Source organism: Rhineura floridana, chromosome 15, assembly GCF_030035675.1.
Source record: "Rhineura floridana isolate rRhiFlo1 chromosome 15, rRhiFlo1.hap2, whole genome shotgun sequence".
NCBI classification, from domain to species: Eukaryota; Metazoa; Chordata; class Lepidosauria; order Squamata; family Rhineuridae; genus Rhineura; species Rhineura floridana.
In genome coordinates this window covers 10,590,904-10,608,520 of record NC_084494.1, presented here as the reverse complement: position 1 = coordinate 10,608,520, position 17,617 = coordinate 10,590,904, and the positions used below count along the sequence as shown (strand labels likewise).

The 17,617-nt window shown below is 48.4% G+C and overlaps 1 protein-coding gene across 1 annotated transcript in view; it reads right to left on the bottom strand.

Annotated features, from left to right (window-relative positions):
* Positions 1 to 15,387, bottom strand: part of DLGAP3 (DLG associated protein 3) — a 57,156-nt gene extending 41,769 nt beyond the window's left edge. Inside the window, exon 1 of the mRNA XM_061596402.1 lies at positions 14,362 to 15,387. Within this exon, the coding sequence (XP_061452386.1) occupies positions 14,362 to 15,387 (1,026 nt within the window). The remainder of the gene's footprint in view (positions 1 to 14,361) is intronic.
* Positions 15,388 to 17,617: the final 2,230 nt, after the last annotated feature.

The following is a 17,617-nucleotide window of genomic DNA, read 5'->3' as shown; positions in this document are numbered from 1 at the left end:
AGCCTCCCATCAACCAAGATGGTGGACGAGGTTTCCCCAAGGGGCTGATGCCCCTGCTGCCATCTTGGTTGATGGCAGGTATGCACGTGAGTCGCACGCGTGCGTGCCATCAACCAAGAAGGTGGTGGAGCCACCAGCCCCTTAGGGAAGCTTTGGCCACCATCTTGCTTAATGGCAGGCATGCGCACACAGTGTGGGCAGCATTTACTTCAAGAGAAAGGTAGGTAAGTGGGGCGTGCATGTGGGTGCTGGGTCCTGGGGACGGCTGGTGCCCAAGGGCCCCGGCATGCCTGGTGCCGGCCCTGGCCACGTGAGCAATATGCTTTCATCGACCTGGCTTTAAAAGGATTCCATGAAGGCCAACAGGAGTGTATACCTGTGAGGAAATATTTATTTATTATTCCCAGAAGGAGCTCAGGGAGGCAAACGAAAACACTAAAGGCACTCTAAAACATCTTTAAAACAAAAGACTTTAAAATATCTTAAAACAAAGCATCTTTAAAAACATGGTTTTTTTAAAAAAAGAAAAAGCTTGAAAAAGATCTAAAAAGGCAATTCCAACACAGATGCAAGCAAGGATAAGGTCTCTACTTAAAAAGCGTGTTGAAAAAGGAAGGTCTTTAGTAGGTGCTGAAAAGATAACAGAGATGGCGTCTGGCTAATATTTAAGGGGAGGGAATTCCAAAGGGTCGGTGCCACAGGACTACAGCTCCACTTCCTATATTGTGTGGAGCGGACCTCTTGATCAGATGGTATCTGCGGGAGGCCCTCACCTGCAGTGATACTTCAGTGTGACCTCAAACGTGGTACACTGGAGTTGGTTGATAGATGGCTAGATTTATGGAAGAAACAAGACTCGAAGAAAAAAGGAAAAAGGAAAGCATCCTGGCCAAAACACTTACTAGAAACAGAAAGAGTCATAGCTCAGTGACAGAGCATCTGCCTTGCATGCAGAAAGTTCTGACTTCAGTCCCCAACATCTCCATGTAGGGCTGGGAGAGACTTCTGCCTGAAACCTTGGAGAGCTGCTGCCAGTCAGTGTAGACAATACTGAGCTAGATGGACCAACACCCTGACTCGGTATATAAGGCAGCTTCATCTGTTCCTGTACACACATTCATTCTGGGGGAAAAAAGCTGTCAATAACCAGATGAGTTGGATCAATGGATTCTAGCTGACTTTGCTCAAAAGGAGTTGAGAAGAATTTCAAAACTGTTGTTTTCAAGCTTGAAATTGTTCGAGAGGTCTTGTTCTCAGAGGATGAACAAGAAACACCAGAAATATTCTGCTTGAAAGTCTCTCCCCCACCTTTTTGGGATGTGTGTGTGAATTCAGCTAACATCTGCTTAATTTATTTTATTATTTATTTATTTCATTAAACTTATAGACCGCCCCACAGCCAAAGCTATCTGGGCAGTTTACAAGAACAAGAGCAGCATCAGAAATACAAAATACATATGACAATATAAAACATTAAAATTTAAAAATGTTAAGATTAAAACAGTTCCAACATATACTAACTAATTAAAATGCCTGGGTGAAGAGGAAAGTTTTAACCTGGCGCCGAAAAGATAGTAATGTTGGCGCCAGGCGTATTTCCTCAGGGAAGTTGTTCCACAGTTCGGGGGCCACCACTGAAAAAGCCCTTTTTTGTGTTGCTGCTCTCCGAGCTTCCCTATGGGTAGGCACTCGGAGGAGGGTCTTCGTTGATGAGCGGAGTGTATGGGCAGGGTCATATCGGGGGAGGCGTTCCAACAAGTATTGTGGTCCTGTGCCGTGTAGGGCTTTGTAGGTTAGAACCAGCACTTTGAACCGGGCCCGGAAACATATAGGCAGCCAATGCAAGCAGGCCAGAACAGGTGTTATATGGTCGGACCATCTGGTCCCCGTTAACAGTCTGGCCGCTGCATTCTGCACAAGGTGCAGTTTCCGAACCATCTTCAAAGGCAGCACCACATAGAATGCATTGCAGTAATCTAGTTTCGAGGTTACCAGCGCATGAACTACTGAAGCGAGGTTCTCCTTGTCCAGATAGGGGCGTAGTTGGGCCACCAGCCGGAGTTGGTAAAAAGCACCCCTTGCCACCAAAGTTAGGAACAGCAAAGCTGTGGCCCTGTCAATGTTGTTGGACTCCAGCTCTTATCAGCCCCAGCCAGCATGGCCAGTCATCAGGGATAATGGGAAGTGCAATCCAACAACATCTGGAGGGCCACAGATTCCCCACCCCTGGCATTAAGTCCTTGTAAAGTTCATGCATGCTTGTTTATTGAATGATCATGTGTGAATGAGTCATCCTAGCAGATCCCACAACACATATAGAAGGTCCCTGTCACCTCAGGTCACCCCAGATAAAATGGGCTTGATCCTGGTTAATCCAGGCACAGGGGTACAACCCAATCTGAGAGTGAACCCTATTGAAGGCAGTGGGACTTACTTCCAAGTAGACATACATAGGATTGTATTGTTAGTCTGCTTCCAACCCAATATTTTTCAGCAGAGCACATTCATTCACATATTCAGCTGCCAGCCATCAACTGGTGATGTCAAATCAAGAGATGTACAAGTGTGTGTAAACTTGATCTGACTTGACATTCAGGATGTTCCCAAATCCATCTTACTGGCAAGTTGTCAATTATTTGATTAGTGCATTGTCTTGTAAATGTACAAAGACAGAGAAGAACACCACAGGACATCTTGAATAATATTCCAAAATTTGGTTGTGTTTTCTATATCCTGACATATAGAGATGATATTAATATTTTTATTAAGATTTACAAAATGTATAAGGCAGTGGTTTACAGACTTGTTTCCCACGGACCACTTGAAAATTGCGGAGGGTCTTGACAGACCCCTTAATGATTTTTCTGCGTGTTGTAACAATAGATACTGTATGGTTTTTAATTATATTTCTATTGCTTAATTTTAATTTTTATATTGTATTTTATTGTATTGCAACTTGCATTCCATAGAACTCAAGTTGGAATACAATAAAAAGCAAAATAAGAAATAAAAGGAGCAACAAAAATGCAATTAAAAACCAATATGAATATTTAAAGTGGACATGGCGCGGACCACCTGAATGAAGCTCATGGGCCACTGGGGGTCCACGGGCCACAGTCTGGGAACCCCAAATATAAGGCATTTATGCTAAGTTCTCTTTTGTAAATTGCCCAACCTGGTCTCCTCCAGATGTTTCAGACTACAGTTGCCATCAGCCCCAGCCAGCATTCGGAGTAGTTGTCATGTCTGCCTTATTTTGCCAACAATTAATAAAAGGCATCTAGTTTTTCACCAATATGTCTAACTACTTATAATAATAATAATAATAATAATAATATAATTTTTAGGCCGCCTATCTGGCCGAAGCCACTCTAGACGGCGTACATATTAAATTCAATAAAATACAAAATACAGTAAATACAATAAATACAATGAAATACAAATAATCAACAGTGACAGAATAGCAGCAATTGTAATACATAGCAACGGGCATTGAGTATATAATTAGCCCATCCCGATAGTCCCAAAGGCCTGACCAAACAGCCAAGTTTTTAATGCTCGGCGGAAGGTATCCAGGGAAGGGGCATGTCGAAGATCAAATGGGAGGGAATTCCAGAGAGTGGGGGCCGCCACCGAAAAAGCCCTCTCTAAAATTTTGGCATCCCGGCATTTTCACACAATTTATTTCCCTGTGCATCTAATGGGTAGCGCTTCATCTTTTTCACTTCCACATTCCAACCCAGGGGGTTGTATGTAGTAGTTATTTTATGCAGCTTTAAAAAAAAGTAATAGCTTTCCACACACTTACAACAATTGTCTCTTGTGGCCAAGGGAGGCTCATCCATTAGCACAACTAGGGCACCGTCCCACCAACCTCAGCCTGCCCTCGGCCAGCCCCCACCTGCCTGCCTTCTTCCTTACATCCCTGGCTGTCCGTTTCCTCCTCCTTAGTCTCAGTGTTGCCCCTTGTAGACCTCAGCAGGGAGGAGGATGGGGACAAAGCTTGAACTGGTTGGCTCTGCCTGTCACTGGCTCTGGCGCCACCTGCTGTTGGGCTCCCTGCCTTCTGCCCTACCAGACCCAATGGCCACCAGCCACTGCTGCTTGCAGTCAAGCCACATGTGATGTGGGAGATCAACTGCCTACTTATTTAAAGACTTTAGAGCAGCTATGGAGAAGGGGAATTGTGAGTATGGCACTGGGGGGAGGGGGGTAACTCTCTCCCCTGTACCATTTCCCTGATTTAAAATCAGCCTCCTACTGAGGATGAAAAGACAGACAATACAAATCACTGTATTTCTCCCAACCACCAAGGCTGACAGCAGTTTTTGGGGGTTGAGATCAGAGCTGTAGTTGTTCAGGATCTCAGGGGGGCTTAGATCCCTTACTTTTTTGGGAGCAGGGTCCCAGCAGGGCCCCTCTCTCTCCAGAATCCTAACAGCCAATCAGTATGAAAGGGGAGTGTGTTAGTCACTGAGAAGAGTCTTCTAATATGTTTCCTTGTCTTTTTCTGTTGATTGGAGCCAATCCGAGTGAAAGCAGCTGAGTCAGCCACTGAGTAGACTCTTCTCAGTAGCTAACACACTCCCCTTTCATGCTTATTGACTCCTAGGGACATCTGTTGTTTTGGGAGAAGGCATGAACAAGGATTTCATTCTTAACACAGCAGCAAAAAAGGGGGCGTGGGTGTGACTATCGTGAAGGGACCCTGTGCTTCTCAGTTTGCCACTCCACTCCACTCCACTACTGGTGGAGATAGAAGGAGTTAGCCTCCCCACATTTCCTCAGTGGCTTGGACCCAATTTTTAAGTCTTAAAGGAAGTCAGGAGATCCAGCGACAGAACTCATGACATCCTGTGTAGGTTGGCAGTTCAACTAACCACATTTCCACATCCCATCCCAAATTCCAAAACATGTGAATGTATCACAATCTTGCAGCTAGTAGAGTCCTTCAACCTGAGGAAACCAGAAAGCTGGAAGTTACTGTGATCCAGACATGCTAACCACCCCACCTGACCTAGCAGTCATGGTTCTCTAGAGCAGCCTTTGTCAACCTGGTGCCCTCCAGATGTTTTGGACTACAGCTCCCATCGGCTGATGGGAATTGCAGTCCAAAGCCTCTGGAAGGCACCAGATTGGCAAAGGCTGCTCTAGAGGGACCTGGAATCCTGCCTGTCCTTCAGTTCAAGTCTCTCGGGAAGTTATGGGCTCTCCCCAGACCCTTTCACTGCCTTTTCTACCCTGTGGAAGCCCATCTTCTCTAGACAGAAGAGACACGGCTTTCTGTCCTCCAGAGCAATATCCAGGAGTCCCCACCTCCCAGCTCCGCTGGTAGATGAAATCCCAGGCAAATCTGCCTCCATCCCCCATGACAGGAGCAGCAGAGCAGGCTTGCTGACATCTGACTGCTCCGATGCCACCCTTACCATGTCCTGGTGATGTGCTGGCATCCCTTGGGCAATCAGGATGAGGGAAAAGCAGGTAGATAGGACCAAAAGCCTGGAACAGATGTAGCTGTCTCTCAGTCCCCTTCTCAGAGGTGACATCAAGGGATAGTTTTTTTCATCCCTGCATCACCCCTCTTGTGTCCCTGGGGTGGGCTGAGATGGGGGGCAGAGTCAAAGCAAGGGTCATATGGGTCGAGCGCTCTGGTTCTAGCAAACCCAGCCCCCTCCAGCCCCCCACTCTGGATGAGTAATCAAGCAGAGCGCCATTCATTCCCTCCTCCCCCCCGGGGGAAAAAAAGGAGAGGGAAGAGTTAATTAGCTTTTAATTGGAAAAGAGCAAGCCCACCACAGAGCGGGCTGGCTGGGCAGGTGTCCAAGGAGAGGGCAAGGGGGTGTTTAGACCACACACACGATTGGAGGGATATGAACAGACGCAGCAAGGTAAGTTTCAAATCCATCCAGGCTGCTGGAGTTGGGGGATCCTTAGGCAGGGCTTGGCCTAGTACCATGGGCCATGGAGAGCATTCTCCAATCTGTGTCACCCCAAGGTTGGCACCCATCCCAGTAGCCAGTTAACTGGAGCCTTAAATCTAACGCTCAGGGGCTAGGTTCGGCTGCATCTGCTAAACTGGTTTTCCAATGTGAGCGGAACCCTGTGACTGGAGGATGCTGGGAAATGGAACACTCAGTCTTGATGAGCATTCCACCTTCAGCAAGACTCTCTTGTTGGTCTAGCAGTCTTCCCCAACCTGGTGCCCACCAGACGTTTTGGACTACGACTCCCATCAGCCCCAGCAAGCACAGCCGACGGGAGCTGTACTACAAATATGTCTGGAGGGCACCCAGTTGGAGAAGGCTGGAAGTATATTCACATGAAACAGGCCTGTGTAACTCATAGCTCAGCAAAGCAAAAGCACCTTGCTGACCAAATATTTGAATATCTCCTTCGCCCTGTTTTTGCAAATGGGGATGTTACCTGCGTTAAGCTGGGGAGCGCATGTTGTGCAGGCTATTTATATAAGAAGAGCTGCAGTTCTCAAAAAAAACCATGCACACAAATGCATATATTAGGCCACAGTGTGCACAAAAAAGCATATATAAGTGAAGATAACATACATATCAGGGAAATATGCATATTAGGCAAAATTGTACACAACATGTATACAAGGAGAAAAGTGCATTATAATCAGGGGCTAAAATGCTGACAAATTTTCATGACGGCTTTAAAATAGGAAACTGATGAAGAAATTGGGTGAACTGAATTTATGTTTAGAAAAATGAAAGCAAAATTGGTCAGATGGGTCCATCCCATGTTTAGAGGATTCCTCATGTTTGCATGTGCTCAGAGACACCCTCCTTTTTGCTCTCCTTCATGTGCCGGGGGTGAGCCCATACGGATGCCTGGAGCTGGGCTCAGTGGTTCTGAGATGGACCTTTAGCTCCAATTGAGCTCAGCTCCTAGGACCCACCCCCAGCCATCTCTGCTTAACCATGCCCAGTGGAGGCTAGTCCAGGAGGGCAAATGGGGCACTGCCCCACCAAGCACAGTCTGCCCTCAGCCAGGCCTCCGCCTCCTCACCACCAGTCCAGGGGGTAGCACTAGCTGTCATCTACCTCCTTTTCTTTTGTTCCAGTGTTGTCTTTGTAGAATTCAGCCAGGAAGAGAATGGGGACAAAACCAGAATTTGTTGGCTCTCTCTCTCATTGACTCTGACTCCGCCTGCCATTGGCTGTGGCTCCACCTACTGTCAGAATCTCTGCCTTCCGCCCTACCAGTCCCAATGGGCGCCAGCCTCCTGCCCAGCCCAATTCAATACTCCCACCCTATCAGCTGCAGAGGAGGAACCCCTTCTCTTTGCACTGATTGGATGGTAAAGACACACCATTTGCTATCAGCAGCAGCGTCCATCAGTTATACCAGGGCTGGTATAACTTTTTGCTAGTGGGTGAGGCCAGAGCCAGTGGTGGGCGGGGCCAGTCAGACATTCACTCATTCACACATGGGGAGAAAGTGCACAAGAGCCACTCTCCGCATCATACTTGCGCTCCCTTCGACCTGCCAAACAGTTATCTGGTGGGTTGAGTGGGGAAGCAATTTATATCGAGAGGATGGCTCACAGGCCTGCGGGAGGCAGCAGAATCTGATCATGCAGGGCAGGGATTTGGAAGTGGGGAGTGGACTGGGCACTCACAGGCTGTACTGAAGGCCCCTATGGGTTGCATGTGGCCCGCAGGGAATGGCAGCTGGTGGCTCCATGTTAGTGGGTGTGAAAGCACCTTGGACAGTTCTTTGAATGTTCAGATTAAAAAACCTGGAGTGGATTGCACTGTCCCACTGACATGGAGTCACCGGCTGCCACTGCCTGCAGGCTGCCCGGATGTGAGTTGCACTGAACCAGTGATGATCAAGAGGAGAATACAGATTATATGGCGATGCCTTCCTTTGAATACTTTGTCCAGCTTTCTTGGGCCTCTTCAGGGGGTCCCTTGCCAGCCTCATACCATCTCCCCATGTCTTGCTGCCCTCTGGGACCAAAGATACACTGTGGCATTTGGTGCCATAGACATTTTTGCAGAGAGCCGTGGGGGAAAACTCTTCACCTTGCCTGCTACTTGGGCAGAGAGATGTGTTGCACATATTAGACTGGTGGAGAGATAGGTCCTTGCCATTTCACGCCCCTCCCTCTCCCCCCAGTTGGTGACAATTGGCGTGTCTCGGTGGCAGACCCATTTGATAACTAGTTTCTGGGCTCAATTCAAAGTGATGGTTTTGACCTATAAAGCAATCTGCAGCTCAGGGCCCCAATAACTTATGCACTGTCTTTTCCCATGTGAACCAACCCAGACCCTGCGTTCACAATCTGAGACCCTTTTTCATGTGCCCTCCCTGAGAGAGGTGTGGAGGGTGGGGACACGAGAACAAGCCTTTTCAGTGGTGGCTCCCTGCATGTGGAATGCTCTCTCCAGAGAAGCATGCCTGGCACCATCGTTGTCTGTTCTCAGTTGCCAGGTAAAAACATTTTTATTTACTCAGGCCTTTGGTCCCTAATGGGGAGGGTAACTACTTATGTCTGTGGAACTCTTTGTGTGTTCATCCTTTAAGTGGGGTGGGTCGGATTTGTTACACTTTGCGTTCTCTTCAGATTATACAAATCTTTTCTAAAGGATTTGTGTATATCTGTAAGGTGAGGGGTTAATGTGCATAACCATCTCCCATTGTGCACCTGAATATGGTACATTCTCTGGCTGTTATACATTTTATTGCAGCTTTTGTTACCATTTTTATATTTGTTATTACTATTTTTACTCTGTAAGTTGCTTTGAGACACTTTAGGGCAAAAAGTGAAATAATGATGATAATAACAACAACAACAACAACAATAATGATAATAATAATAATAATGATAATAATAATAATAATGATGATGATGATGATGATGATGATGATGATAAGCGGCTCAAGTATCCTGGCTCCACCAGGGGTGTATGTGTGTGATCAGTGTTGGCTTGGGACATGTTGTTCAGTCGCAGCTCATCAAACAGCAGCTGAGATTATGAGCCCTGGATCCTTCCCCAGGAAAAGGAGGTGCTGGTGGGGGAGGCGGCTTCTCTCTTCACTTTAAAAGAAATACCTTAAGACGTATTTCGAAAGGAAGCAAACCGGGAGAGGCACAGCCATCCAGCGCAGCCATCCAGCGCAGCCATCCAGGTGTGCACTGTGGGGAGGGGGGGATGCCCTGATGATGCAGGCTGAAGGGAAGCAGGCCGGCCGGGGACCTCTGCAAAAGTCTGTGAGGTGCATTTTAAAGAGGAAGCCTGAAGGAGGAGGAGAGGAATGCAGGAGAAAGCCAAGGGCAGAGACAGGCAAATCGCAAAAGTGGAGCAAGCCCCAGCCCCAGCTGTGCAAGGCAGCATAGTTAGATCTGGGGAAAAGGCAGAGCATCAGGATGATAGGGCCCATCAGTTCCAGGTCTCTTCTCTTAGATGCAGTTCTCCACATTTTCACACCAGTCTGTGCTCATCATCCTCTTATTATCTTTAAAAACTCCACATGGAAATTCATCAGCAGTTTGGTGCAAATTTCTCCTAATGTACACCATTTTGTATTTCAACTTTTGTCTAACATACACAATTTCACAAAGCAGTTTTCCTAACAGGATGGACTTCGGCATGCTGTTTTCACAAGTACAGGCATTTGTATGCAGACCTTACCGTAGCGTATGCGTTTGTGTCCATGTAAATTGGCTGGAGAACTGCACTGCAAAATCTGGAGAAGTACGGATTTTGAAAGATTGCTGGGCTTTGGTTTGCAGATTGTTTTGGAAAGTGAGCATTACGTAAATTCGCCTTTAAATTAGGGTTGCCAGGTTCAGGGCCTCAGACTGATCCTGTATCTTTAGGAGAAGAGAAAGTCAGCCAAGGGCAGATGTTCTTGCAACCCTGTAATAGGAAAAACCACAAGGTGCAATTCTCCCTTCCCCCTGCACAACTTTTAAAGATACAGAAGACCTCCTGGTTGCCAGGCCCAGCCTCCAAGAGGTCTTCTGTATCTTTAAAAATTGTGCAGGGAGAAGGGAGAATTCCACCTTGTGGTTTTTCCCATTAGTGTTGCAAGAACACCTGCACTTGGCTGACTTTCTCTTCTAAAGATACAGGATCAGTCTCAGGCCATGAACCTGGCAACCCTACTTGAAATGGAACCTGAATCGAATGGGTCACCCATTCCTAATGGCAGAGATACATGTCACAGAGCAAACACAGGACTTCCAATCCTGAGTTTGCTGCTTAATGCTAAGGTTAGATACAAGGCAGAATTCGAAATGGAGAATTGGCACACTTAACCCTCTGCCCACCTGCTACGGTTCTCCTGCAAATGCACTCCCCCTGGCTATTTTTAACCTCTCTTCCCACCCCTCCAGCTAGTGTCTGAGTCTGAAAGTAATTCTGCCCAGTGGAGAGTGATCCATTAGGGCAAATGTGTATCTGCCCCACCGGCCTCAGCCTATGCTCAACCAGCCCCCACCTGCCTGCCTTCTTACTTACAACCTGTCCAGGGGGTGGCACTGTCGGTCAGCTTCCTCCTCCTGATGTTTCACTGTTGCCCTTGTAGAACTGAGCAGAGAGGATGGGAACAAAACTAGAATGACTTGGCTCTGCCTGTCATTGGCTGGTTTCACTTACTGTTGGTCTCTCTGCCTTCTGTCCTACCAGTTCCAGTGAGCACCAGGCACCACTGATTCTGGCTCATGGAGAAAAATGCCCAGAGACTATTTGTAGGAGATAATTGATAGATTGGAGGTGGGGGGCTTAGGCCTTCATATTGATTCTCTACTGCAAATCACCCTTTTAAAATAGGTTTTGCCCCAACAGGCTGCAAGTACAGAGAAAGCCCAGCTTGGGGGAGGGATGGCTTGTGGTAAAGCCCTGAAGCTCACTGGAATGGCCTTGGGCCAGCCGCTATAACTCAGGTTAACCTACCTCACTGGGTTGTTGGGATGAAAAGGTGAGGGAAGAACCATGCATGCTGTCTTGAGTGCATTGGGAAAAATAGGCAGGATATAATGTAATAAATAAAGAAACTTTAATTATGGGACAGTTGTAATTGCAGGATTGTCTGGCTTTTAACAGTTGGATCTAATTAGGCATATGTTGGTGTGCGTGTGGGGTCTTTTTCTTCATATATATATTTGCAGACTTGTACAGCCCTAACTGTAATGCTGCAGTTTGCTTTGCCACAGATAGGTGGTGCTATGAAATGTAGTGTGACCCAACTGCACTGGGGTTGAGGATACGTGCGTTGGGGGGGGGGAAGGAAGGTGTCTGGGTGGTTGGACAAAACCAAGAGCCATGGGGGTGGGAGTGGCAGCCTGGGTGACCCACAGAGCTGCTTAATGGGAGGCCTCAGCATCACTACCTCAAGGCCTCTTTTCCCTCCAGGCCCAGGAGAGAGCAGGTGACCCCAACCTGAGAGTAGGACAGCGAGAAGGCAGCAGAGGACGTCAGCAGATGGTGGACTGGGCGACCTGTGGAGTTGCTCCATGGAAGGCCTTGCCATCGCTACCATGAGGCCTCCCTTTCCTCCAGGCTGGGAGGGGGGAGAAGGAGACTGTGCAAGACCAGGGAGACAGCAGGGGGAGGGGGAGGTGCCTTGGAAAAGTGCAAGAGGGAGGAGAAGGAGAATTGCCTTGGCAAGCTGGGAAAGGGGGAGTGGAAGGCCAAACAAGAGATGGGTTGATTCCACAAAGGAAGCCGCAGACCTGAACTTAGAAGATCTGAACAGGGCGGTTCACAACAGAATGCTCTTGGAGGTCTCTGATTCATAGGGTTGCTATAAGTCATAATTGACTTGAAGGCACATGACAACAACAACAATATTTTATTGTTTTAGTATTGACATGTTTGGTGCCCTGGGCTCCTTTGGAGAATGGGCGGGATACAAATTTAATAATGATAATAATAATTTAGCCTCACTTTTTCCCCTCAAGGGGGCTTGTATTGCAACCTAGGCAACCTTAGCAAGCTTAGAAAACAATTAAAGGAGAGAGATTTTATGCATCTCCGTACACAGACAAATAATTCCTGTGCAATTGTGCCTGTCTGCTCCCCTGCATTTTCTAAAGCTGTCCCCTCCCAGGTTTCCCTTGTGAGCTGGTTTCCCTCCTCATTAGTGTGTGGAGTCTCTTGATCAGGCTTATGCCGAAGCTGCGCTCTGAGAGGCAAAGAAGATGGCCCTTCTTATTTATGTGGACATTAATAGCCAGAGCGATGTCGCTCTCAGATGTGCTTGGACACCTGGGGAAGCAGATGCAACCACCAGCTCTGCAGAAACCTCAGGCCTTTTGAAAGCAAGAGCCGTCTCGCTTGCTAACTTTTTGCTGCTTTTTTCCAGGGAGAGGCTATTATAGCCCTGACATTTCTCTAATCACGGACATCAAGGTGCTGAGCTGCGGTGCATCATGGGAAAGCATAGGAGAGCAAAGGGATAAAGAGGGCAATACTGCCAAGGGTGGCAGCTTTCTGGGTCAGCAGGGGGGAGCCTTCAGCTTGGGAACAAATAACCACTGGAGAGCCTTTGAACAAGACCCAGTCCCCGGGCTGACCCTATGTTGGATGGGTGGCCATTTGTCCTGGGCGTCAGCTTGACAGGAAAGCTGAGCAGCCAAAACGTATTTCTCTTCTGCCTTTCTGCACACTGTGGCCTAGTCAGTAGGAAGGGATTTATTCCCTGCATGCCTCTTGGTTTTTTAAATCCATTATTAAATTTACGATGGACTAACTTGCAAGGATGGAAGGGGACTCCACACAGGCCTGCTTGGATCAGGGAACTGAGCCCCTCATAAACAGTGCACAACTCTTGGTCTATGGAATTTACTGTCCTTGGCTTTACATACCTGCTGTTTCACCTTGAACATGGCATATATATCATAGCCCTGTTTCTCATACACCGGGACTGGACTCACCAGTGAGCAACTTCCAGGCGGGCTTCAGTGCCACAGCCTGCCCAGTGCATCCTAGCCATGCCATAGCCTTTTGGGATGGACTGATGTCAGCACCAGCAAGTCCTTGCACACTGAATAAAGTGGCCAGGAGACAGAGATGTTTGGGGGTGGTGGGGGTTGGGAAGGAAGGTCTCTTTCCTCTGAGGAGAACATGCCAGAGGAGGTGTTGAAGGACCTTAGAAAGTGAGATAAAATATTATACCTGGTGACCCTTAAGTTCAGGATCTAGGCCAGGAGCACTCACTAACTGGGAAAATGAATGTCATACTGAGCCAGGTTATGTGTGTGTGTGTGGAGGGAGGATCTTTGGATGTTGCAAGAACCTCTGGGGTAGCTCAGTGGCAGAGCATGTGCTTTCACATAGAAGGTCCCAGATTTAATTCCTGGCATCTCCAGGTAGGGCTTTGAGAGATGCCGGTCTAAAAAAATGGACCAGTCAGTGTAGACAATACTGAGCCAGATGGATTCAGTATAAGGCCCATGTTCCTATGGTGAAGGCCCTGGAGGTGGTTGCCAGCCCCCAACTCTCTGTGTCTTTTATTGCTCCAGAGTGGGGGAGGTTTTCTGGAGAGAAGAAAAGGGAAAATGTCCTATTCTTTTCCTGCCTCCTCAAATCTCTTCTTATACGTGAGGGGACAGGGGTGTTTTTTAAACCTCATAGCACACAGCCCCCTGACCTTGGGGAATAGCAGGTTTCCCCCCCTTGAAAAGCATCTCACCCTGATCTGCATAGCCACACCCTTTCATGTACATAGCTCCATCCTGTGGTCCATTTCTTAGGCTAGTCTATACACGCAGCAGAATGAGGTGGTGGCAGAATTGGACTGTACCACCTTTGAAGGCAGGGAGGACTCCAACCCCCATCAGCCTCAGGCAGCACGTCCAATGGTCAAGGATGATGAGAGTTGCCATCCAGCAACATCTGGAGGGCCACAGGTTCCCCACACCTGATATCAGGGCCAGAGACTGACATGGTTCATACACTTACTGAGCGGCAATATTCCTCTCATGAGGATGTTGCAGAAGCAGGCATGTGAGCCCATCCTCCATCTGACCTCACCAATTGGTCTGATTCACACAGTTCCTCTATATAAGCGCCCATCACATGTGCTGTGGCAGCCTTTGCCTCTCCAAAAGTTTTGGACTCCCAATGCCTGCCAACCTCAAACAGCACAGCCAATGGTCAAGGATGATGGGAGTTGTAGTCCATCAACAACTGGAGGGCCACACATTCCCCATTCCTGATCTAGTTATCTAGTTATCTATCTATTTATTTATTAGATTTATAGCCCACCCTCCCAGTAGGAGCCCAGGGCGGTATATCTATATCTATTTATCTAGAGAGCTGACTGAGGAGACCTGAAGACACAACACTTGCTCCTCTGAAGCGGTGAGGCCTCTACCCACCTCCTTACCTGAAGATAATGGTAGGATCGGTCCTTGGCCTTGGCCTCTTGGAGCATCAAAGCTTTCTCCGGGCCTCCTCCAGAGCTGGGGTAGGCCTCCCGTGCTTGGCTGACGGTCATGGTATGCCACGAGCTCCTCTTGAGAGTCTGGCCATCCAGGGACATGGACATTCCCGCGCAGGCCAAGCATTTGCCCTCCCCACCTCCACTTTTCAGACTCTTCAAGGTCAAGTCTCTGAAGGCACTTTCAGGGGTGTCCACGCAGTACTGGGTGGCCTGGTCAGCGGTGTGTTGCCTCCCGGACACCATGTAGCTGCTATCACTGTCTAAGTTGTCATCGGAGCTCCACCAACCCATCATCTTGTTCCGATGCCGGGAAGAGGAGGAGGAGTCCAGCTTGCGGTCTTTGCTTTTGCTGCGCTTGCCATGGCGTGACTGGCGGTGGTGATGGTGAGGGTGGTGGTGGTGGTGGTATCCCCCCTCACCTCCCCGGCCTTCCATCTTGGTGCCGTTGTACTCCCGCTTGGACGGGGCCTCTAGGGAGTGTGACTTGGCGAAGAGCTTCTGGACGGAGTGGACGAGGTGGCGGATGCGGCTGGGGCTTTCGCTGCGCGGCTGCTCCGTGCTGCTGGCCCGCTGATACTGCAGGGTGTGGAAGCCATCATGATGCAGGGGCAGCTGCTTCTCAAACTGGTTGAGGAGGGTCGGGGGCAGCCGGTTGATCTTGCTGGAAGGGTGGGCGGCCGCCATGCACTCGTCGCAGGAGTCGTACTGCTGCGGTGTGTGGTGCATTCTGGGGAAGGTGCTGCTGCTGCTGGCGGCTGAGAGGGGCTCCGTTAGGCTGAGGGGAGGCTCAGCAGAGCCCCGGGATGGGCAGCAGTGGTCCAAAGAACAAGGCTCGCTGGGGCTGAGGAGGTATGGCTGACGAGCTTCCTGGCTATGGTGGATGTATTCCATCGGCTGGTCACAGGCCTCTGGGATGCAGTGGCAAGGGTGTTCTCTTGACTGGCTGCGCTCCCCATGGTAACTCTTCATGGTGTCATAACCGTACGTGTGGCTTGCTCATCTTGCCGTCCATGGGGTGGCAGCAGGCGGACGCACAGCACCTACAAAACATGCCAGCAAAAACAGAAGCCGTTATGGTGAGGGAAGTGCCGTAGCTCCGTGGCAAAGCATCGGCTTTGCATGCAGAAGATCCCAGGTCCAATCCCTGGTCCTGGAAAAGACCTTCAGAAATCTGGAAAAGCCACTGCCAGTCGGTGTAGACCGGGGTAGCCAATGTGGTGCCCTCCTGACAGTGTTGGATTCTATCTCCCATAATCCCTGACTGCTGGCCATGCTGGAGTCCAACATCTGGAGGCCTCCAGGCTGGCTCGCCCTGCTGTAGACCACACTGAACTAGAGGGAACAAGGGTCTGCCCTGGTAGAAGGCAACTTCCTATGTTCCTTTGAATGCCGCTGGGTGGTGTCAAGTGATAATAGCCTCGTCTAGGTTTTTGTTCAACTAATGGCTAGAAAAGTTAAACAGGCATTGATGGTCACTTTCTAGAGCAATGTGTAAGGGCTTCATTGATGGGTTTGATGGTTGGTGGCTGCTAGTGATTGGACACACCTTGCTTGGCTTGGTACGCTTGGTGTGACCACCCTAATCTGGGAGAGTTGGAATATTCAAACTGAGTGCTCTCTGAGGCTACATCTGATCATCTTCCATACTTTGGTTAGCCATGTTAGGGCAGTGGGTTACCTGCTGATCATGGGGCTCTGGCAAAGGACCTGCCTTACCACCTATTGGAGCTGGCTCTGATGATGAGAAGAACACCATAAGTTGCCAGTTCTGTTTCCTCACATGCAGGCTGCTTCTGTACCCCTGGCTTTTAGAACCATGGGCTCTCCATCCGCCTCGCTTCAGACAAGCTTTCAGCAGGCTGCAAACTGAGCATCTTCAAACACCCTCTAGTATCAAAGAGGTTCTGGTTGCTCCCTGACTTTTGCTCACCCCTGATAGGTCCACAAGATAGAAGGCCAGTCCCCATCCTCTCCCATCCAGCTGTCGGGATCTGGATCCTTTGTGGGTCATTTGTTCAAGGCCAGCCCTACCATTAGGCAGTGTGAGGTGCCTGATTTTGAGCTCCGTGAAGGGGCTAACTACTTGTTAGTTTACTACTATTGTGAGATTTTCTGCCTCAGGTGCCAAAATAACTTGATCAGCCTTGAGTGCTGTGCAGGGATGGGTGAATCTGTCAATTTCAGCTTCTCATTTTTCCAGTCTCAAGTCCAGTTCTTCATATTTCCACACCAATTTGCTTTTTTAAAAGAAGCCCTCATGGAAATTCATCAGCGTTTCAACACAAATTTCTCCTAATGTACACATTTTTGTACACAATTTTGCCTAATTATATACACCGTTTTGCAAAGCATTCCCTAATATTTATATTTTCAGTAACAGAATGCACCTTTGTGTGTTATTTTCATGAATATATTAATTTTTATCTTAGTGCATTTTTGTACCCATTATTTGGCTGGAGAACTAACTGCATTGCAAAATTCAGAGAAGTGCGAATTATGGAGAAATACTATGCTTCAGTTCACAGATTGTTTTGAAAATGTGAATTAAGTAGATTCATTTTTAAATTTCTCCTCTATCCCATGTGCTATGTACTTTGAGTTTGGGTGGGGGGAGGGAGGGGTGCCTTTACTGCTTCATCTGAGTCAGCAAAATGTCCTCATTTTCTTCCTACACTGTTTTCGCTACCCTCTTTGGGAGGGACTTCTTGTAAGTTTAGGTAGGGAGAAAATATTGAATCCAGGACAATACAAATTGCCCAGGTGTTGACAGTCAGTACTTGGGGATCAGGGGGGCAACCCTCTGATTTTGGGCAGACCTTTTGCTTTGCTAGGTTTCGTGTCAGGTTAAGCACTTGTTGATATTTCACAGAGGGTGGGTGGGGGAGAGGCCGGGGGAGCGATAAGCTAAACTAACCAAAGGCATCCCTGCGCATTGGCTGCATTTGCTGACTCAGGGCTACATAAGATGAGTCACAAGCAAAAGACTCTTTAACCCCCTCTGCTCCAGTCTAAATGGCACTCAAAGCTTTAGCAAGACATGCCCCCTGCTATTTACTTTAGTCACCACTCACGCTGAGACACAGGCAAAAGGCTCTTTAAACTCCTCTACCGTAGAGACCATCGCAACAGAGGCTTTGGTAGAACTCTCTTCCTATGCACACCAGCACCTGAGACTGTTCAGATGAGCAAGCTGCTGGGT